We start from the raw sequence: 23059 nt of genomic DNA, 5'->3' as shown, positions 1-23059 counted from the left end.
AAACGAAAACGAAAGGACAAATCAATGTTGCCAAATCAGCAAACACTAAAAAAAAAGTTGTTGACCTCCTACACACTACACTACTGTGTGTTTTAGAGTGGTATATTGGTATTAAATTCCCTTGAAAATAGCCTAACTAACCAAAGCTATATTGTCATGTTTCAACTAGTTTAGCATACACATTACGGTGGTGTAGGTGATGCAGCATCATATGGTTCATACAATTGCTCAGCTAAGAACCGCTGTCGGTGTTTAGCTTAGCTAGCCTTCTTACCTGAAACCGGAATGCAAACACCTCGCATACACTGACCAACACGCCCTCTCTGGCCTCGGAGCTGTAAAACACGAACAAAAACAGGGCAGCCACCTTTCAGTTAGCTGCACGTATCCCGAGTTCGGACTGGGTACCCTTAAGCAACCTATGCCAAAAATTTTGACAAGATACAGGTATTCTTGCTCCAATAGTCCAACTGTAATATTTTTGTACAGGGTTCGATATAAAATATTGTAAAATGCCAACCAGCGCTGTCCCTGCAAACCCTTGTAGATTCAGAAATTCTTGGCTTTACAATTTTAAATGGGTAATAAAAGTAAAAAAAAAAACCTCCCCAGACAATTCAAGAAACAACGCCAAAACAGACGACTGGGGGAGTTGGTACATTGTCTTGCTTGGTAACAGCGCAAATAAAACAGGACACAAAAGGAAGAAGGAACGAACACAGCGCTGACACAGCGTTCCTTCTTCGGACACAGCGGACACGGACACAGCGTTCCTTCTTCCTTTTGTGTCCTGTTTTATTTGCGCTGTTACCAAGCAAGTCAAGAAACAAGTCCGGATCAATAAACATACATATCACCAAAAGAAATGAAGTCGTTCAGGTGAAAAACATTTTAATACGTTTAGTTTCTTGCGATAGCCGTTCACATTTAATGATATTTGTTTTACTAATAAAAGCAAACTTGAGTTCAACTGGCATTGTTTGCAATCTACGACCGTTCTTCTTTTGAAATACTTCGTAGAACAATATTTACGTAGCATGTACCTTTCAGACCCCACAGCATTAGTAAGGCAGCTGGGTAATACATTTATTCTGCATAGAATCGAACACGCTACTGCAAATGACAAATGGCCTGAATTGGGCAAGCTCGTATTATACGATGAATAACCTGAAATATGTAGGAATTTTCGCTCATTCTCCAAGCGGCGACGGCATTCTTGTGGCCTTGATGTGTTTATTTATTTATTTATTTATTTATTTATTTATTTTTTATTTTTACCGAGCCGACACTTCACAGGTGATGAGGAGCGACATAGTTAAGCTCCGCATAAATTTTGGCAACCTGGGGATCTTTACGTGCGCCGAAATCCTAAACACATGGGCGTTTTGTGCTTTTCGCCTCCATCCGAAAAGCGACCGCGGTGGCCAGATTTTTGGCCGCTACCGCAAGGAGGCCACCAACCACGGCCTCTATGGCGTGTGGTCTCCTGTTACTAACAAACACAGCGAGAAGATAGTTAAGCCTACGGTGACAGCAATGGTGAGAACTCCAGCTCTCTGCAACTTTTAGGTGGAGTTTTGAATTTGGTGAGCCAACCTACACAAGAAAAATAAGCACAGACTGTCCGAATTAAACTGTGACCTCATCACCTGACTGAACCTCCTCAACAAATTGCTTACGAGGTTTATATATGGGGTGGCCAACACATCAGTGCAAGCATAACTTCTACTGCTCCTAAAAAGGCCAGGTAAGCATCGTATTGCAAATAAACATCATGTACTGCCTTATTCCACCCAGGTTTTCGGTTGTTTCTCCAATTTACGTCTAGCCGATAACAGTGCCGACTGATTGCGCCTTGAGAGCTTACCTTCCTTGTTGTTTCGACCTATTCATGCTTACTAACGTGCACACTCAGTTTTATAACTATTCTGGCTTGCAATGTATGCATATAACGTGGGGTACGTAAGCATTGCTTTGAATATTGACTACACGTGTTCTCGTCGAAAGTGAGTTACCCTAAAGTATGAAGGTTTTTTCGAAAAATATGTATTTTTGATGTGCACGGTCACAATTATGTGTTGCCAGGTGGTGATAAGTTTGCTTGATCCATAGTTACCAACTGCCTATTTAAAGTTCAGAATGTACAGTGCAGTTTACTGGTGGCGTTCTTTTGAATTTAAAGCTTGTTAGTGGGCTTGAGGGCGTTCCGTAAAAAAACTAATCTATTTTCCTATAGACCCGTTGTTCAACGAATACGCCGCAATACGATCTCCGGAAACACGGCGGATGGGTAAAACCGGCTTTGCATTGGATCAAAACGGTAGCTTCAAAATCCCTAAGGCACGGTTAAGATAAGGCAATGCACGCATTCATGCTAAGGTATGTTGCTACCCTTGAAAACGACGTTTTTTTCGAATGTAGTCATTTTTATTTTCCGCTATTTTAAGAATCTAAATCTACAACAATTTGCTGTTGTAGAAATTGTGTCTCTCTCTGGTTTCGTTCAAAAGTTATGATGTCTTCTACAACTACCGGTAGACCTCTTTGAAACCGAAACTTACATTTTGTGAAAAATAAATCTACATTTCAATCAATAAAACTAATTTAGGTTTGTGCCTAAATAGGAAAGATACATTTGATTAGTTTTTGGTGAGGTATTTTAGAGGTTGATAACATTGAGCAACGCGAATGAATGCTTCAGTGGGATGTTTGGGCAGCGTCTCCCTAAAGATGTCTACTTATTACTGCGCACGGTTTTGTTTGAACTATACGATTGTATATGTCACAACAATAATGGAAATAGCGGCACGCTGGACATCTTGAAGAAGGCTGGGGTCGATCTTGGCTACTACACCACAGTAGCTTGCCGACCGAAGACGCTTAAAGAAAGCCAAGCGCCAGTCAACGGTGGACGAAAAACAAACCAGAAAAAATGACGAGCTACTAAACGATCTCACGGTGAAGTCTTGGCAGTTAAGGAAGGGCCCAGGTATGAGCCTGGTTGCTTTTAGCCTCCCTCCCACGATCTTCCAATCATATATAAAACATGTCTGGAAGACTTATTTCTTGTTTTTCTGAAAACTTCAATTTCAGTTCTGTTTTGTTTCGCAGGAAATCATAACTTCTGAATAAACCAATATTTGCTGAGGAAACTTCCCAAAGTTTTTCCTGAAACATAAAACTATGCAATGAACTGGGATAATTGAAAAGCACGAATACCTTTTGAAATTATAAATTTTCGACACAAATGCAACCACCTGAAGTAACGCCCTTTTTGGTTTTTTGGCTATACCATACTTAATATTGATGACAGAGCAAAGATTCTAGTTTATTGCGTAGCCAGCATGTATAGCTATATTGCTTCCCAGCCATATTTGTTTTGCATCACAGGATCGGTGCGTATGACGGTTGGCCTGACGGACATATTTTGGGTAGTTTCAGAGATTAAATTGTTATTTATTTTCTTCCTTATTCTATTACATACCTAAGGGTCTTTTTTTAAAGTCCTTGTTAAGGCAGAGACAAACGAATCAGTTTAGGACCAAAATCTAAAAAGATTTCTAAAAAGGCAGCAACATACCTTAAAGCAACTAATAATAGTCCGTACTTATCTCATAAATTACACACCGGTATACATTTAGATCGTGCGTTTTTAAGCGCTTCTAGAACGGAAACAATTATTGCATGTGTCCGCTCTTTGTTTCAAATTTGTGTCTTTGAAGGTTTGACTACAAATAGGACGCACTTTTAGCGAAGGATGGACGCACTTTGAGCTTTCGCGCTTCTCTGAACTTTTGGTATTGGGTTAAGGTATATTTTTATGTATACACTTTAGGCGATATCTAGGGTCTTACTGAACACCATGGTATTAGGTATTTACGCTGAAAATAAGCCTAAGTCGCACTAACAAAGTTGGAAATGATGACCCAGAAAAAGCACGCAAGAAAATTTGGTCTGGCATAAATAAAACTTCACTAAACGTTATTGTATTCCGCAGAAATATATAGAACTATCATAAATTGTGACTTGCACGCCAGTAGGAGCTATCTAAGCACTGCAGAATCTTTACACTAATGTGCGTTGTTTGGATGCAACCTGCTTAATGCGAAACAAGAAAATTGGATATCAAAAGACACATGACTGCGCTGAATCACGCAGCCGCAAAGAGACTACACAGCTGTTGTAGTAGGCGTCCAGAATCCCTCCGGCTCTTCGAGAGGTCGGCCGTTAGTTCAGCAACACAGCCAAGCCTTCGAAAATAGTTTTTGCCTGCTAAGAAACCGAAGCATTACCATCAAAAGCTTTAAAAGTTTCTTTTTATTGCAGGGTGAAAACCTTGTTTGTGAATGTATCCGGGGAAACTGCGGTGTAGTGCTCACCAATAAATTTAAGCTACGGTGCTTTTGCAAGTTCTATATTATTTAAACTTCCGGATTGGGTTGTGGTATATAAAAATAAAAGACACAACAGGGCTTTGTGTTATTCATCAACATAAAAATAACATTAAAGGAGAATGTTTTGATACCATTACACAAGTAGAGTGGCTCTGTAAGTACGCAAGAATATTGAATTACGAGACATATATACAATGTATACACCCCTTATATGCTTGGAAGACGAGGCTGTTGCCTTATGCTTATTGTGAGACTGGAATTGATACGATGACCTGTAGCTCCAACTAGGAATTAATGCCTCAGTTAAGTTTTCCTTTAAAATCTACTGGCTGTACATGTTTTTCGCAACGTCAAATTTTGTACCTGCAGCCGCCTGTGGAACACTCGAGAATTGGCGAAGGGTTTATCCACGGGTTACAATAATGGCGCTATAATAACGGCGACACCAAATATAAAACGCAATATTCTAGTTATACCGCGTGCATGTAGTTTTCTCCTGCTTTTATATGTTGAATTTTTAAAAAATTGAAAAAAATACACAAACCGAATAAAGGTTTTGACAAGTACTTGGGAAATTAGCAGAGGGGCTGAATAAAAGATGTTTTTTGTTATTAACAATCTTTTACTTTTTTAACCACTTCCAGCATCTTATAATGTTTTGTTGGGGATTTGTATATTTTGACTAGTCTGATTGTGTTTTGTTTGCGTGATGGATCGATATATAATTCCGGGAGCAATGATTGATTGATTTATTACATCGTAGAAAAGTAGACTTAAAATGTAGAATCTTTTATTTATTTGTAGTAAATACGAAAACTGTACAATACTACCACCTTACGCCCGCGAACAGAAATAGCCCAAAGAGACTCCTCTGAGAGCTAGGGGATAAATTTTAGAAAATATTTATTTGAAACTTTGAATCCGTAATGTAAAGCATAGTATTGCAGAGCAACTCAACTTAAGCTTGTTGACTTTTTTATTCACAGCAGAATACAGGTGCCATATCATGCCGCACTAGGCCGCACTACCTTTTGAGGCCTGTTTCTGGATAGGTGCTAGTAGTCGGCTAACTCTCTTAGCGGTGTGGCGTTTAGCGCCCGCCCAAATCACAAGTATTCACAATACACACGTACGCCTTATTGCCAAAGTAATATTTTGAGACATATTTATTAAAAGATATCAAATTCCTCATAAAAAAGAGTGTCTCCTTTGTTAACGCCGCTGTAGATAGCGTATCACGTTTTGTTAGCGCAGGTGCAGGAGTATACGAATCGAATATTTTTCTATTCTATTCCCGCTAGTGTCAATCCTCGGTAGCTGGCTGCAGCTCACTCAGCAGAGCATCTTTTACAAATTTTAAATTTCTGTTTCTTTTTACCTCTATCGGTTGGTACTTCAGTCTACTCGTTGTCATCCTGTGTCTCCGTTTTTTTTGTGCTGCTTTCTTTACCAGCTGGCTGCCCCGGTTACAAAATATCTATTCACTCTGCAGGTGTCGCGGAAGTGAGAACCCATCACTTTGCCGAACACGTGCGTGCAGAAAACTGTGCGGCAGTAAATCTGTACATATAGGGCCTTACAATTCGAAAGCTGAACGTTGTAAAATAGTTATACGTATTTATGAGCACGAAGTTTGTCTCAAGTTGAATCGCAAGATAAGGACACTGTTGAGAGAATATAGAACACACTATAGTAGAGCCTAAGTGATAACGTCTATCTGTTCCTCTCTTAAATCGTTTGGTGATCATCTTCTCGATCCGTAGGCCGAGGCATACGCAGTGTACCTATGCCACGCTCATACGGCGTTTCCTGTAGCCCAATGTTGCCAAGGTACAAATCAGCTCACAGGTTTTCTGATAGTTTCCTCACCCTATTTATTTAGGCAACGAATTTTCGCCTTAGTACGAACATTCGTTTTGAGTAGCACACTTCACAATCTTGAATAGCATGTGTTTTTTCTATAATATTTACGAATGAGTATAGTCAAGCTGTTGTTTTGTATTTTGTTGTGAGTACCCAATTTTTTTCCGCCTTTTTATTCTGCAGTTTATAATATGCTACACTGCTCTTTGAATCATTGTACAATGTACTTAGTTTTGGTGTTCGTGTGATAGAGCTCCTGCTGATTTTCATTGCCCTGTAAAGCATCACTGAAATGATTTACCCCCCTCCTAAGCGCTCCTCATTACACTTGAAATATTGTCGCAACACTCATGCTAAACACCCGCACGCTGCTTCTTGTTGACTACAACTTTCTGGCGCTCTTTTTGTTCCACGTAAAGCTTTGGTGAGTTGGTGAAGCATCTTGTACCACCAACCAAACGAGAAGATACAGGACGATAGTAAGAGCACATACGAAGCGCTTACAAGCGCAGCGCTTCGTGCTCTTCCTGCAATCATCCCGTGTCTTGTCGTTTCCGCTATGGTTGAAAATCTTTTGCACAACTTTCCCTTTTATTTTCGTCTGTAATTATGATCTTTATAATTTATTTAAAGACGTGGAAGATTTTTTTAGCCACTGAACAATTTGTAGCGCGGCTTTCAGGTGCCAGCTTTGGTGGTTTTGCGTTGTCCTTCGTCGTCGGCTTTATTACAACCAAGAGAAAGCAGAGGACACCGAAAATATACCGAGTAGAAAAGCGGAGGAAGAAACCATGGTGAAAGGGGCAGCGGAAGTCTGTAAGCCGCGGTATTCTCCACCGCGGTGACACGCCACGAGATAACGCCAGGCTAGCCCGCGCCCTCGTGCATTCTCTGATGGGGCGAGCTTTCTCTAGGTGTAAGTGCTGCCCGACCTGAAGCTCAGCCCCACCGATGAAAGAGTACACACGTGCGCACCACTGACGCTGCAGCGAATTGCCGTAGCAGAGAAGATTTGGTCGTTCAACCTGTGTCACATGCTGCCTTAAGGAGTATCGTAACCAAAAGACAGATTTCTGTTAGGTCAAACACACCCTTCATTATGTAACCAGACTTTTTCTATGGAGAAAAAGCCGTGCCTATGTACATTTCAGGCTTTTTGGAGTGGCAAAAAAATTTTAAATGCTGCCAATTTTTTTTTTCATGCAATTCACCGGCTGTAAGAGCTTGTTACCTTAACTTCAATATGTATGTCAAAATTCCGAATAATTGGAACTGCATGATTTTTTCTGGTAAGGCTTCCTGTCAGTCTCTGTAGATTTGAACCGCTAGATTTGAACGCAAAGGCGTTTCTCTAAAGATACTCGGAATCGCGCAACCCCCCTCCCCCACTGGTGGCTTCGTGGCGGTTGCAGGGTAAGAGAACCGTACCCGCTCTCAACAAACAAGGTTATAATGCTGTCATCCAAACTGCGTCCGCTCATAGGAAAAGTGACCGATTGATTTGATTGATTGTAGGGTTTAACGCGCCGACGCAACGCAGGCGATGAGGCGCGCCGTAGTGGAGGGCTCCGGATTAATTTTGACCACCTGGGGATCTTTAACGGGCGCCGAAATCTCGTGCACACGGGTGTTTTTGCTTTTCGCCTCCATCAGAAAAGCGACCGCCACGGCCGGGAATAGAAACCGCGACCTCGTGCTCAGCAGCGCAACGCCTTATCCACTGAGCCACCGCGGCGGGTGTCATAGAAAAAATAAAACAACCACTGTAAGACGTATATCTCGTGAGCAACGGTTATGTAGAAGTGAGTTCAGGGATGCGTGGTGGGCTGACTAATGAAGAATGCATACATCGAAAGAACAGAGCCTCTCACTCTCAGTGAAGACATGGAACAGGATGAAGCAGTAGTGCGGCAGCCAGCTTGCCAAAATATCAAGATTTATAGCCTCCCTGTTCTTGATCTTTTAATTCAGGGAATATGGCACCATGAGGTATATTTATTCGTTAGAAAAAGCTATTGCATATCAACCTTCAGTATACAAGAAGTTGACAGCAATAGCGAACGTGTCAAGGAGTCAAAATGGTAATACGTTTAATTGTTTGCACAGCGCAATGTGTTCGTATTATTCACGTTCATTACTTAGAAGTTTCATTATTTTGAACAAAAAGGTGTTATTCTTGCGGTTGAAAAAAACCTTTTATTTCATTTTATTAGACCAGCTTCTCTGAGCAGCTGTTTTAAGTTTGTCACCGAGCCTGTTGTAGCATGGTGCACATATGTAGACTCACATTTTTTTTTATAAATCGTTTACACTGAAGGGCGTTTTTGTTTTCGTTTTTAAATCATGTTGCAGCTGTCGAAAACCTTATTTCGGTGAGGACAGTGTAGCTTGTGCCATGGACACTGTTTGTTGTGGCTCAAACTACTTTGAATAATAATAAATGTAATTTTTAAATTTTACAAAATTACGCTATTTGGCTGGTATTTCTTTCATAGTAAAGGCGCAAGCACGAGACAAGAAGAAGAGGGCAGAAACACAGCGCTAGCAAAGGCTTTTATTGCTTGCGCCAGTGGTATTTAGGCACACATAGTCAAAAACCAACAAAAAGGAATAAGAAGGAAACAATAAATTCGCACGTGAAAACTTGAGATGACGTGAGCGTCAAGTGATAATGGCTTGACACTTGACATTTTCTTTACGCGGTGAAGAGCTTGCGTAGCATGATGTACAATCAATACAACGCACAATCTTTTATAAAAACCATAATAGCTGTTCGGAAACCAACCATTGATTAACAGTGTAGTGTATTATTTGCGCAAAGAATTGACACTCCTTCTCGGCGAGGGCAATAAAAAGGTGCTGGCGCATTGGTCACGTACCTTTTTTTTTCACTTGTCCTCTATAATTTCTCGCGTGACTTGGTTGGCATGCTCCTCTATAACAACGCTCTGGTCCACTTGCGGCCGGCATTTTCTATCGCAATCGCGATAATGCATGGCGAGATGACTACTGAACGTTTTTAAAATGTTGTAGTGGTGCAACCTCGGTCTGTAATTCGGTACATCGGCAAGTTCGGCTGATGTAATGCTTGCCACACGAAACTACACAGAATAAACACTTTCAGCGTAGGTGACAGATTTGTCATACTGCTTCGTGTACACTTTTTAGGAATTCTACACAAGTTTAAATTTCAGCACATTTGCGTCAGTTTCAGGAGGACCGTAAACACCACTTTCACAATTCAGCCACTACCTGCGTTCTTCATGCCTTTAGCAAATCTGGGCATGTATGACACACCCTTCCCTCACCCACGAAGCCGTTCGCCACTGGCGGCTACTACAAACCCACACAACCCCTTGCCGAACTCTCCTACACCGCATCAACCCCAATCTCTACCCTTCGCCTCTTTGCCCTCAATGTCTCCAGCCGGATACCCGCTACCATTCCCTTTGCGAGTGTCCCCACGACCCATTTCCCCCTTTTCCTTCCCCCTTACACTGGGAGCAGGCCCTGGAGAGCTCCGACGCGGAAGTGCAGTTGGCACTAACCAACCGGGCTGCCCAGGTCGCGGAGAACATCGCATCCTCCGCCACCCCTCTCCCCTAGACCCAGTTTGCAAATAAAGTGTTTCTCCATCCCCTCCTCCTCTTTTGGGAGGTGGAGTCAGGCCTGTCATGGTTGTTTTCTTTCTTCTTTTGTTCTTTCAATATCCACTCAGCAAGGGTTGCTAGAACACACGTTTTGTACCCTGCGGCCAGAAGGCGCTGTGTTTTTGCCTGAAACTGCTCTGGAATGCATAGAGGCAGGTTTTCTCTAACGCTTTGCAAATACCAGTCCTGACGACTGCTTTTTTCAGGAGTTTCGTTTGACCTGACACGGGTATTAGGATCACCTTGTTGCAACGCGGGTCGTAATGCCAGCTCGCGTGGTTATCTCTCAGCCGGCGTGTCAAATCAAGAAACTTTATACAGCCTCTTGACGGGTCATCATGGGTCACGATCAGTGGTGAGTTACGTGGATCAAAAGTGCTCTTGATCTGAGCCAATATGCACGTTAAACGTGCGTCGTCAGCGTTAAAATACAAAATATTAGCCTACAAAAAAGAACAGCTTTGCCGTGTTTGAGCCAAGTAAGTGACTTTAGGTCACCTGCTAGGACTGGCCAAAACCAAGTCACACAGAACTAATGCAATACAGGACCCAATGCAGAACCCGTTTTTTGCAAAAAACGCGCTGCCTTCCCCGCAAGCGCAGGACGAGGTCAAGTGCATTGTGAGCGACTCAAGGAAACCCCGCAGAGACATGTCCAGGTTGTTTTGAAATGCCACCCTTCCACAGTCATGAATACACTCTTCATCGCAAGCAATAACGTTCCTGTGTGGTAGCGAGTAATACAGCTCCTTTACATCAAAAGAGCATGCCTTATACAACGGTCCTTAGTATTCTCAATAAAGCTTATCTATTCTTCGGAGTTACGTACTATGAAATAATCCAGAGTGGGAAAAACTTTGTTTTTCATGCAGAGTTGAGGAGACAGTATGTACTACGACCCTTTTTCTGAAACGATAACACAAAAAGGGCAACCATCTTTGTTCGTTTTGCCAGTGAAAAATAGCTGCAGTCCCAAACTTTCCCTCTATTTCACAGCCTGGCCCAGTTTTTCTAGGCGTAAGTCAGTACACCACCTCTTTGCGTTGGATTCCACTTTTTTAAGGTCAACGTCCTTATACCGATTAAAGGTGGAGAAATTCGCTTCTTCCGCATTTTTTTTTATAAACAAGTCTCGGGGTAACGGCAGGAATCCCCTTCTTTATCGTCCGGCAGGAGGGCAAGGGAATGCTATTTTAAATGAATAGCTATCTCGTTCACAAAGGAAACTGTCGGAACAGGTTTGCTTTTCATAAAACGTTCAGCCCTTATGATACGCATGTATATCCTCCTGTTTCGGGAGGTAGCCTTGATATTTGTCTTAGAAGCAGGAAGTTCTGCCTGGGACTTCTCTGGCCCGACTGCAAACTGTGGACTTCGTGAAAGAAGCCGTTGCATGCTTTTCGGTAGATTCACATTTCCTTTGGTATGAGAGACGTCTTTTGCGGCATTGCTGCTAGAAGTCTCTGAAGTGTTAGTGCCCAAAGAAACTCTTTGGATGCGCATGTGAGAAGACTAAATGTCTGAAACTTAGTGTATCGAAAACCTGGCTCCACGTGAATACGCCGGAAGAGACATTCGCAATGCAGTGTTGCATGGATTTCCACTCAGATAGAAACATTTTGCAGAACCTTCTTTCGTGCCATTGAGACGGAGCGAGGCGTCCATACCAAATAAGCACTTCAGGTGGCGGGGCCTTAAAAAGAAAGAGCCATGAATGGGCGGAATTGTGAAAGTGGTGTTTTAAGTCCCCGAGAAAACAGCAAATGGGCCGAAAAGTAAACTTGTTGTAAAAGTACAGCACCAACCAAAAAGTGTAGAACGAAGCACCATACCAAATTCGTCACTTGGGCAGAAAAAGTTGTTTATTCTGTGCTACTTTCGTGCGCCAAGTATTACGCCGGCAGAACTGCCGATTTTTGAATTACAGACTGAAGGAGCATCACTTGAACGTTTCCAAAACGTTCGGTGGTCATCTCGCTCAGCACGTGCGACTAGTATAGCGAATTCCAGCTGGTCCTGGGCCAGAGAGTTGTTATAGGGGGGCACGCAACCTAATCGTGCCCGAAATCATAGAGGCCACGTACAGGAAAAAGTTAGGGGGCCAATGCGCAAACACACCTTCTATTACCCTCTCAGACAAGGAGTGTGGATTCTTGGTGCATGATACCCCACCCTGTCAATCGTTGTTTGGTTTCCAAACAGCTCTAACCATTTTAGTAGGAGATCGTGTGTTGTGTTGATTTTTTTTGTTGCCCCGTTTGTAAATTACCACGTAAAAAATGTCCTCATTATCACGCGATGCTCATGCAGTCTCAAGCATCCACGTGTCAATTTGTTGTTTTCTTCTTTTTCCAGTAGTTTTTTGACTAATTGTGTATAAATACCACTGGCATAAGCAATAAAAATCTGTGTGTCTGCCTTTGTCTCTGCTCTGTGATTCTGCGCGCTTTTGTTTGTCTTCTGGTGTGTGCGCTATTACTATGAATATGAACCAACTCGCCCAATCGTCGGTGTTATGCGTTTCTTTTTTGGTACTTAAGCTGCATGTTTACCTGCTCGTTGTAACGCCCCCCTCCACTCCGCCTCTTGATATACTAAAAGCAATATATAGCAGCATATAACTTTTACTTGTTTGTTCTCGGATAACTGGAGCCGTTGCTGGTGCACAACAGTTTGGCCATCATCCGTAAGATTAGTAATTTTTAACTGCTATACTCAAATTGCAGTTGGTTTCTCGTAACCAAGACACCTTGAGTAACTATAAGTTTCGCATACATAAAGCCCATTAACTAGGCCCAACTAAGTCGTTTATGACGTAACGTGGCAAGTACGCCTTTCTATTTTTGTGGCAACTGAAAAAAACAAACATATCAAATTGCCGCGAACCATGCATTGGGTTTGTTTATTTGTGTTGCCGCCCGGCTGCGTCGGTCTGTGTTATCCGTGTTGGGTGTGCCAAGTGAGGCACGTGTTGCGTTCTCTATTTCTGCGCCGTATGTATTATCTCTTCTGATAGGGAGAGCGCTCCGAACTAATGTGAAGAGCCTAGAATAATCTTCGTTGATCTACAGTGTTCTGGATACAATTCGAATATTAGAGAAACCCTCGCGCCGAGTGATAAATTCCTGCTGAGCAGATGCCGCGGCATCCGAACCGTCGACACAAGTCTACGCACGTCACTTTGTTGACTGCTGTTTCGCCGCCTGTGTATTCTTTGAGTTGTTATGGGAGCACAAGTTTGCTCTAATAAACTTTTTTTCTTCAAAATTGCTTCGTCGTCCTTGGCTACGTGAGAATAAAACCAGAAGAAACAAAAAAAAATCAATGTAAGTGTTTTTTACGTGTCACTGCCGATTTTGTTACTATGAGTGAACCCATCAGGTATAGGCCTCATAGAATGCTACGTATACTGACTTATAAGGTGGAACAACAAACGTTGTGCTTTTTTGCTGCCTGCTTTTTTGTCAACCAGTCATTCTGCACTTCAGCAGTAAAAAACGTACAATGCTTAAAAACCAACGAATTAAAACATAAACTTCATATCATTCTGCTTTCATGCAGACTAGAACTGAACCCATAGGCGTTGTTTAACAAATTATTGCCACTCTTTAAATGAAAATTGGTTCCCGAAACTGGATCGGCAGCAACTATTGAACTTTGTTTTAAAATAACGAATAAAATCCACCGTGATAGTTTAATAAGGAAATATAACGCATGCGAAGAGTGTTAGGGAGAAATATTGTTCATTTGAAAGAACATGCCTCTTATAACAACGTACACAGATATGATAATACTCGGACTTAAATTCCTCATGTTGGTTTCGAAACTAGGAATGAGTTAAAGATGCATAAAAAGTCCTGTCCTTTCCTTTTGTAAAATGTAACGTACTTCCTATCACGCGTACTTTTTGAAACGTTATTTCATGCCATGCACCATCACAACCTGCCCTTTCACAACAGGCATCCTCATTCTCTTTCGCTGATTTTACTTTTTTTGTTGAACTATTTTACACTTCATGCTCACATCCTTCATACCTAACCACTGTTTTGGCGATCTTTGCCCTAGTTGGTGTTGCGCCAAAAAAACCAACCGTCATCATCAACATTTTGCAAAAGAAAATAATAAATAAATAAGAAGGTTCACATCGTTCTCTATCCTAATACTGGTTTAGTTGGAAGCACTGGACAATTTAAAAAAATCCCAACCAAAGACTACAACCATGCTTCGTAGATAAAAAAGCAAGCCATAGGCTGTTTGTTGATAACAATGCGACCCCGGGGGGAATAAACAAGATAGTGCAGGAGAAACGTAGAACGCATGTTGTAATAATACGACATTTTATGGCAGGAAACCTCTGCTGAAGTGCAGCGTCCTGTACTCGAAGGATAGCCGAACAAAACAGTGCAGAGACGTACTTCTTTTTTTATTTTAAGGAGGCCCCTGTAATTTGCGCTCACTATTATGCCTCTCACCCCTTCTACATAACAAAAGCTCTATGAAACTCCTATATTCAATAGTGCCCCTGAATATAGAAGCTGTTTACTTATTAGACTATGCTAAAAAGTATTCACGCGTTCACGGGTAAAATTTTCTAACCGGTCGTATTCTGTTTAATGTAATTGCGTATAATGAATCAAACCTGTTTTGATGTAGTTTCCGGTGTACCGCAAGGTTTCGTTCTTGGGTGTCTTTTGTTTATAATCTTTATAATGATACCCCAGACAAAATTTCATCTACTATCTGCCTTTTTGCCGATGATTGCGTGCTTTACCGTCGCGTGTTATGCTGCACTGACCAAATTACACTTCAGAATGACTTGTCTACCATACATAAATGGTGTTCACAGTGGCTAATGCAGCCTAATTACCCAAATGTATATTCATGAACATTTCACGCAAGCGCACTAATTGGTCCTTCCAGAATTCTGTGAACTTCCAACCCTTAACCGAGGTCGACTCGTATCGTTATCTTGGCGTAATATTATCAAGTAAACTAACATAGTCCGATAACATAGACCAACTCGTCACCGCTTAAGAAAAATCACTTGGCTATATCAAAAGATCCCTTACGTCCTACCCACCGCAAATCCGAAAATTAGCTTACAAAACTTTCACGCGAACTTAACTTGAATGTGCGTCCGTCATTTGGAACCGTCATCAAAATTACTTACTTAACGCATTAGACGCAATTCAAAATCGCGGTGCCAGATTTAGCACCTCACAATACAGTCCTCGCTTAAGTATTACCACTATAAAACTATCCCACAACCTCCCTCCCCTAGAAATTCGCCGCAAAGCCACTCGCCTCTGCCCTCTGCTAAACTATACTATAATTTCCCGTCATAATGCCATACCGTTCTTCTCCCTCCTGCCCGTTCATCGCGTCGCCTGTTTAACTCACTAGGTTTACAGCTCTTACATGGTTCAAATAACGCTTTCAAGAAATCATTTTTACCTAAAGCCAATAAAGATTGGAATAACCTGCCTGAATCTATAGTCCATGAAAAAAACCCCTAAGCAATAAACAGCTAACACAAATAAATTGATTTGTTGGCAAATTTACAATTGTCGCCTTTCTCTTCAATGTATATTACTTACCTTCTGTTAACACTGGTTTTATAATGTAGTTCACTCACGAATATGCTTTGTACCATTAACAATCATGCATCAGTTGAATTGTGCATTTGCCTCCCCTTTATGTAATACCCTGCAAGGGGCATTTAAGGGTTCGATAAATGATGATGATTTCTTTTATGATGATGATATCATATAATTGTTTTGTTTTACAAAAAGAAATTGCTGCATAATATTCTGGAACAATTGCATCAAATGCTACTAAATGCTTATGAAATAGGATAATCAAGAACAGCATACCTTGCAACGTGTCAAATCCGGAAGTTGTCCTCTGTACCACCTACCACCATTACAGCAGCGATAGTAACATGAATGCTTCGGAGAAGCCTGAAAACGTGGGAGAAACATTAATATGTAAAATGAATTGTACTTGCGAACAGCAAAATAATTCCAGGTGGTAACATCGGTCGCCGCAATAATATTGCAAGCTATTTGTATTGTGTGCAATATATTCCTGGATAAAAAGACGGCGAATTTTGAACTCAAAAACAGTATTGATACACAAATGAACATATATTGATTTTTAGTGATTATAGGGCGCCAAAGACGCATATTTTTTTAGATGAATATTGGCCAATCGCAGCTGATTGGCGGTGTGGTTTAGTCGCAAAATAGAAATATACATTATGATCAACGTTTCATATACAAACAATTTATTTAATGGGCTCTGCGGAAAAAAAAGACACAACATTTATACTGTTTCCCTTATACCTAATACAAAAAAGCACTAGGGCAAGACGCGGATAGGGATCAGTACCACTGATGTGCGCTGCCAAACTTTTGATGTCTAAAAAGTAAGTGTAAAAATAGTGTTTGTATAAACTAGGGTGTTGAACCGGAACTGCACCGGACCGAAAACCGGAACTGAACAAATAATTTTGGCCGAACTGAACCCGAATCCGAACCGCAACTGAACCGAAAAGAGAAATAACGGTCACTGGTTCATGCCGAAACAGTTCGACCCACCGTTGTTGATATTGCACAGTCAATGCAATTAAGGCCTTTTTTTCTTACACGTACCATCAACTACGTTCCCGCTCACGCACTTTCCCTCCAGGCAATTGAACACTATCTCTCTCGATGTAACAACAGGGGAAATGAATGAACACCAATGTTGCAATGATCTCTTTCTGCTGGAATTCTCTGCAGTTTGCATGGGATATAAAACCACTTTGCCCTTCCCTAACTGCGACTTTGTTGGAGCAATCAGACTGCAGGAGTGCTCCACTGCGCAACAGCGAAACCCCACACCCGATGTGTGCAAAATGTTTGCAATTTATAATATGTTTAAAAGGCCCGACACCTGCCAATCGTTAATACTTGAAACGTGTGACCACAGCAGCTGCTTCGTGGCTAAGTCGTTTGCAGCTGACCACAAGTGGCCTCGATCTCTGTTCCCCACGACCGTTTTTCTGAAGTGGATGGAAATCGAGAACGTCCGTGTATCGAGATTTTCATCCACGTTTAGTATCACCAGCTGGTTCGAATAAGTCTGCGGGGCTGCAACATAGGCTGCGCCGTGGAGCAGATATATAGTATGGGGCATAAAACGCGCTAGTTTTTACCTGTGTTTACACGGAAAACAACGAACAAGAAAAGGAAAATCACGTTGTTTTAAAATGCTACGCAAAAAGTAAGTAATACCGAATAAGTAAAAAAAGCGCTAAAACGTGAACATTGCACTATACATTTCATTGCCCTGCATTCACAACCAAACGTGTCATCAATGCGAAAGAAGTCATGTCCGTGGTCAGTTTTTGAGGACAGTACACGGGACAAGTTCCGTTTTTTACAGACAGAAATAACAACAGATATGTCAGGGAAAACTGCTAGGGCGCGCACCTATTCTCTTGGCAAGGAACTGTAGCCATCGGCCTTGTCTTCGAAGCAGAAACAGTAATAAAGGAGATGACACGTGCAGACAGCAGGCCGGTACCTCACACTGTCCCATTAGCGTAGTGATTATCTTTTCTGCTGGTTCTGCAGTTTTGTTCTTTCAGATGTGCTTTTTTTTGAAGGTGCACTTGTACCGACTGCCGTACTCGATTGATTGTAGGGTTTAACGCGCCGACGCAACGCAGGCGATGAGGCGCGCCGTAGTGGAGGGCTCCGGATTAATTTTGACCACCTGGGGATCTTTATCGTGCGCCGAAATCTCGTACACACGGGCGTTTTTGCTTTTCGCCTCCATCAGAAAAGCGACCGCCGCGGCCGGGAATCGAACCCGCGACCTCGTGCTCAGCAGCGCAAGACTGCCGCACTCGCTACATTACTAGTACTGCTGTTCGTTCCGGAGGGGAGTACTGCTGTGGACTAATTTAAGAGCGACTACCCAAAATAGTCCCTTCTGAAGCTCCACGCGTCAAATTTTTTTTTCATTTTGTAGCAGCATGATCGTTTATAGGATTCCTCAAAATACCCCACGGAACAATGGTCGGGAGTCTTCAGGCGGTAGAATGACATACTTATTGTAATGCACAAATCCGGTATGGCTATTGTAAAAAGAATTGCAGTGGTCCGAGCGATAATGCACTGACTGAGGGTAACTAAACCTGCATTTGAACAAAAGTGTGGCTAACACATTCGATAAGGTGACAGCCAAGAAATTATTCAGGCTGACCAAATGTTTATTCATTGCTAGTATTTATGCGCCTGTTGTATGATTTTTCTGTTTTGTTACTATTATCAAAAAATGTGCGCCATTGGTATCAGGCGCTTGTATTTGAACGCACCAGTTCGCAGGCCTGCATTTAAGGCTTCAAGGCTAGCGTGATGCCCGATTCCATAGCGCCGATTACCATTTCAACAAAAGTTGAAGGGGCAGAAAATATATATCCAGCCGTCATATCTGTTGGCAGTGGCTTTATGAATAGCCGCTAGGACAATATAAAGTCTGGGCGATAAAGTAGGTGCTAAATCGTCGCCACTTCATTTGTTTATCTAATATCTCGTAATTGTTAAAAGTTTGCTTTGCAAATTGCGCCACTACCTTGGGGAAAAAGAAGAATTTTTAATTTTTGTTTATAATTTTATTTGACTGGTATTTTAAACTACTAATGTTTTTTTTTAACTTCAGTGAAAATTTAAGTCATCGATCAGTTCGCGAACCGGCTCAAGCTCCCGAATCAGTTCGCGAACAGGTTCGCTACGTGAGTTTGTCTAACCGCAACAGAACCGGAACGAAATAATTTCGCCTGAACCAGAACCGTAACCGAACCGAATTTTTTTTCGGTTCGACACACTGGTAGAAACAAACGAAAAAAACACAAAACTAAAGAAACATATATAAAAAGGGAGCCACATCATCATGAGGATTGCCGTTTTGCTTACTGCATATTGTATGCTTAGAGTTATTACTTGAAGACAAAGGTAGGTAAGCCTCATTGACAGAGTCCGCCTGGGGCTTTTTGTTGAAATGTTCTTCTGGTACTTCCCCTGCCACAGCCTTACTAAAGCTTAATAAAATAATGGCTTTTCAGCTTCCTAAAAGAACCAGATTCGAGGCTGTGTGAATTTGACTGCAACCTTGTTTATTATCCGCTCAAAGATTGTGTTCTCTCTGGCTGCCATTACGCAACAGTGGCTTTCTCTCATCTACAATTTCTGTCCATAGGGGCATCTGCGAATGATGTCCACACGGCTAGCGGTGCACTGGAAACGCCGCGTGTTGTGGCGGGTTCGTGTTGCACCATTAGCTTATTTGTGGCACACGCTGACCAACATGCTTGACAAAAATTGCCGTGTATCTGCTCGTTTCGTTGGAAATCTGGTCAAAAGATGATATTCTTTGTAGATATTTTACAAGGAATTGCCCCCTTTTCTTTCCCGCTCACCTTTCATGCTGTTCATCTTCTGTCTCGCTCATCCCAAAGTGAACACACTAAATGTTTGCTTAAGGCGATTTGAATTTACCGCGTTCCAGAGCTAAAGCCCGGGTTCCTCGATGTCAGCGCTTCTATACGGCGGAGACGCGTGTAAATCGAGATGGCTGAATCCAAAGTTTATAGAACAGCGTTGCCGTGCTCCACTTGCGTTCCAAGCAGAACATGGAACCTTGCTGGTCGAACTTTTCGTTGCTTTGGGGCGTGATTGCTTATATGCCGCCAGGATGTGGCCCGGGCAACATCAGGCGGCGGTTTTCTGCCGTAGATGTAGATTTTCATTTGCTATCGAAAAACCAAGCATTCATTATGCCTTGTGTAGTAATTTTCTGTCTTATATTTGCGTAATGACTCGTTCTTGTTCAACAAAGGTCCCAAGTATGAACATATAAACCGGACTTAGATGATTACATTTGGCTGTGAGTATATAAGACTATTTCCCAGTTTCCATCCTACTTTGGGCAGGTGGCTGAATCGAGTCACAGACAGACAGAGAACCAGACATCAAAACAGACCAAAATTTCTAAGTAGCCCAAAAAGATTATTGTCTTTAAAACACAGCAAGAACTTTGTGGCCAGACATTTAAGAAATATTCGCCACTTTAGAAATACAAGGCACGACCTCGCATCTGTTATTTATTCAGAGTTCGCCCGTAGAGCCTAACATAAAAGACTAAATTTATGAAGTAATACCCTGAAACCACTGACGGCAGGGTGCAAAACTAATCTTCTTGCACAAGCTACGACCACTGGACACTGAAACTGCCTGCATGCAATAAACAAAGAATTTGACAGTGGCTAGTTCTAAGCGCAGAATTGCCAGCGCTCAGATTGCAGGTTTTGTAGAAGCGGATTCGTAGGAAAAGAACATTGTTGTTGCACATGGACAAATACAACCCGAAAAGCATGGTCTTATGCCATGTTTACGCAAAAATCAAAACAGTTGCTTTTGTCTTAAAGGCCCTGGGTTAAGTTTAGGTTACTTATTACTTTTCCGAATAGACATTAGACCTGCTCGACACATTCACGGCAGGTTGCAAAATAACGCTTTATTTTGCCAATTAGGTAGTCAGCGACGCATTCAGACACATCAGAACTATCCATTGGTGTTGTCTTGGGGCTTGTCGTGTAGCTCGCAGCAAATATATATAAGAAAAATAGCAGAAATAACAAGGCCACCCAACAGGCAATGCAATATTCTGTGTTTAGTGTCTTTAATACCCGTCTCATGTGCAACAGTCCCATCTTAAAGCTTTCTGTACCATTGTGACCAATGCCCTTTCAGACAAATGAAGTAATTCACCATATTAGATATCGAAAACAAACTCTACAACCGATGAAACACAATTACGACGTGGCCTATTCTGTTTACGTAGACTATAACCGCAGTCGATGTCTTAACAGCAACGTATTCTTTGCAACCTATAATCAATCTACGTAAGTGTATTCAAAGAGTACCAGTAGTAGTAAGGATGTACATACCCCACTCAGAAAAACTTACTCTGGTGAACCTCAGGGACGTTTTGTGTGCTTTTACTCTAGGCGATGAATTTGCCCAATTTTCATTAATTATCTAGGTATATATTATAAGCAGGTAACACAACAATATCTACTCTGATAGTAGTATTATGCTTTTAACTTGACAAAAATTTTGACCTTGTCCAGTGTTATTACGCTTAAAAGTGGTCGGCTTCACCAAAGCCCTACTTTTTTACTTCTATCCCCTACGTACAGTTGCTATTAAAAAATGCCTGTGAGGAATTGATCTATATTTGTTGTAATTAACATTGACATTACTCTTACATATTATAAAAAATCCACAAATTAGTAAAAAAAAATATGCATATGAAAATATTACCAAGTACTTGCCGCGCCCAATTCGCTCCCGGAACTATACGGTTCTTGTACACTTCTCTTGTTCATTCTTGCATTTGTGACTGCTTCATTTAATTTGTAAGGCACACCAGAGCTACAAGAGATCAGCCGAGACACTTCATAATACACAAGAAGCTTCACCCCGTCAATATCTCATTGCACTCAAGCTACGTCATTAGTTCATAAAAGCCATATGTTAAGCTTTACTGAAATTAATAAATACAACCTAGGTACTTGTATGTATACACATGCAAAAAATTTTATTCCCCACATACTTCATATCTTACAAGGAACAATCTCACAAGGTTTGCGTTAAAAAAAAGATATCTATTACCAAATGTTCATAACTCCTGCGGCAAGCAGACAATTTACTTTACAGGAATTTCTCTTTGGAATAGTTTATCCTTTCACCTTTAACAATACTAGTCCTGAAATAAAATAAAACCAAGCTGAAATACCATATCATGTAAACTAGCTGGCTGGTTTTACTATTTTTGTGTTAAATGTTGGTTCAGAGTTGCTTTCTTAAAATACTTGTTCTTTTATGACCTTGCTGTTTTTCTTTGATTGAAGAATGCTTTCTGTGAAAAACCTTATACTACAGTTTTGGTTTCCTGTATTAGTAATTTACCAAAGTTCTCGATCTCTGACATGTGTAGGAAAATCATTGTAACTGCTACATTGTATGGCAGAGCTTTTAGAGTCACTGTCTGGGGCTATCGTTCTCTATTTTTTCTGACGTTCAGAATATTTTTCACCGATTCAATAATTTTAAATGTAGGTTTCCAGATGAACCGGCTCAGTTTAGTGTAGAGGACTACCATCTTCATGAACGGTACTTCTGAAGAGAAGTACCGTTGGCGGCAGCGCGAATCGGGTGTACAGCCACTGGAGTAAATTGAGAGGCCGACGTACCACAAAGCATGCATAGAATGTTAGCGTTATAGTGAAGAGAAAGTGCGTTATTTAAACAAGTTGCGGCTTTTTCCCGTTTTACAAATACCTCCGATGAGGAATGGCTTTCGAGTGTAAGAAGAAAGAAATGTTTCTGCACAATTCCTTCTCACTCCTGAACTGTGAGGGTGCGGGTGTGAAAGCAAAAGCAAGATCTACGCTCAAAACGATACTCGATAACACATCATAAGTTGTCAATGTAGATGTATTCTGCCAGTGTCTTTTACTCGGTTTTGTTCGTTCTTCGTCCAGTCATAACACAAATAATTTCTCAATCAAAATCCAAAACAAGACTGCTATTGCGCCTGTTGAATATTGAGTTTTTTGTGTTTTATTTAATTGGCCTCTTTTGCGCGTTGGCTGATATTAAAGTGTCTTTCGGTAGTGGAGTTACAGTTATAAACGCCGATATGTAACACCCCAATGTTATAAATAATTTAATAAAGGAATCAATCAAAACTGCACCTGATAATGAAAACGAAGTTTCTAAAGCGCCAAAACGTATTCTATTCTAGAGAACATCAGGTCATACTTCGCTGAACACAATATTTGGCGACGAAATGTTACAATAAATTATAGTTTGTGGTTACGATTCTTTGTTTTGGTGTCTTCTGGAGCCATACAAGGAAAAGACGGCGCAGAAATATACAGACCACAAGAGTGGTCGGCGAATTTTTTTCCTGCGCCACGTATAGGGGTGCGTTTGCCCAGCCCTTCCTGCTCGGTGTGATATGGTAAATCAAATGTGAACAAATGGGCATTGACGCCCTTCTACAAACGTGAAACACTAGTTCACCTATTTTTTCTGC

At 41.4% G+C, this 23059-nt stretch overlaps 1 protein-coding gene across 1 annotated transcript in view; it reads right to left on the bottom strand.

The window, feature by feature from the left end:
• The window catches only part of LOC144142226 (uncharacterized), a 79412-nt gene that overhangs the window by 38011 nt on the left and 18342 nt on the right, over positions 1-23059 (bottom strand). Inside the window, exons 3-4 of the mRNA XM_077673586.1 lie at positions 15781-15867; positions 275-335 (exon numbers count right to left, since the gene is read on the bottom strand). Of these exons, the coding sequence (XP_077529712.1) occupies positions 275-335; positions 15781-15867 (148 nt within the window). The remainder of the gene's footprint in view (positions 1-274; positions 336-15780; positions 15868-23059) is intronic.

The sequence above is a fragment of the Haemaphysalis longicornis genome, unplaced genomic scaffold (genome assembly GCF_048455015.1).
Source record: "Haemaphysalis longicornis isolate Haplotype H1 unplaced genomic scaffold, Haemaphysalis longicornis Haplotype H1 scaffold_6, whole genome shotgun sequence".
NCBI classification, from domain to species: Eukaryota; Metazoa; Arthropoda; class Arachnida; order Ixodida; family Ixodidae; genus Haemaphysalis; species Haemaphysalis longicornis.
The sequence above is the reverse complement of the archived record's forward strand: the minus strand, read 5'-3'. Positions and strand labels throughout refer to the sequence as shown.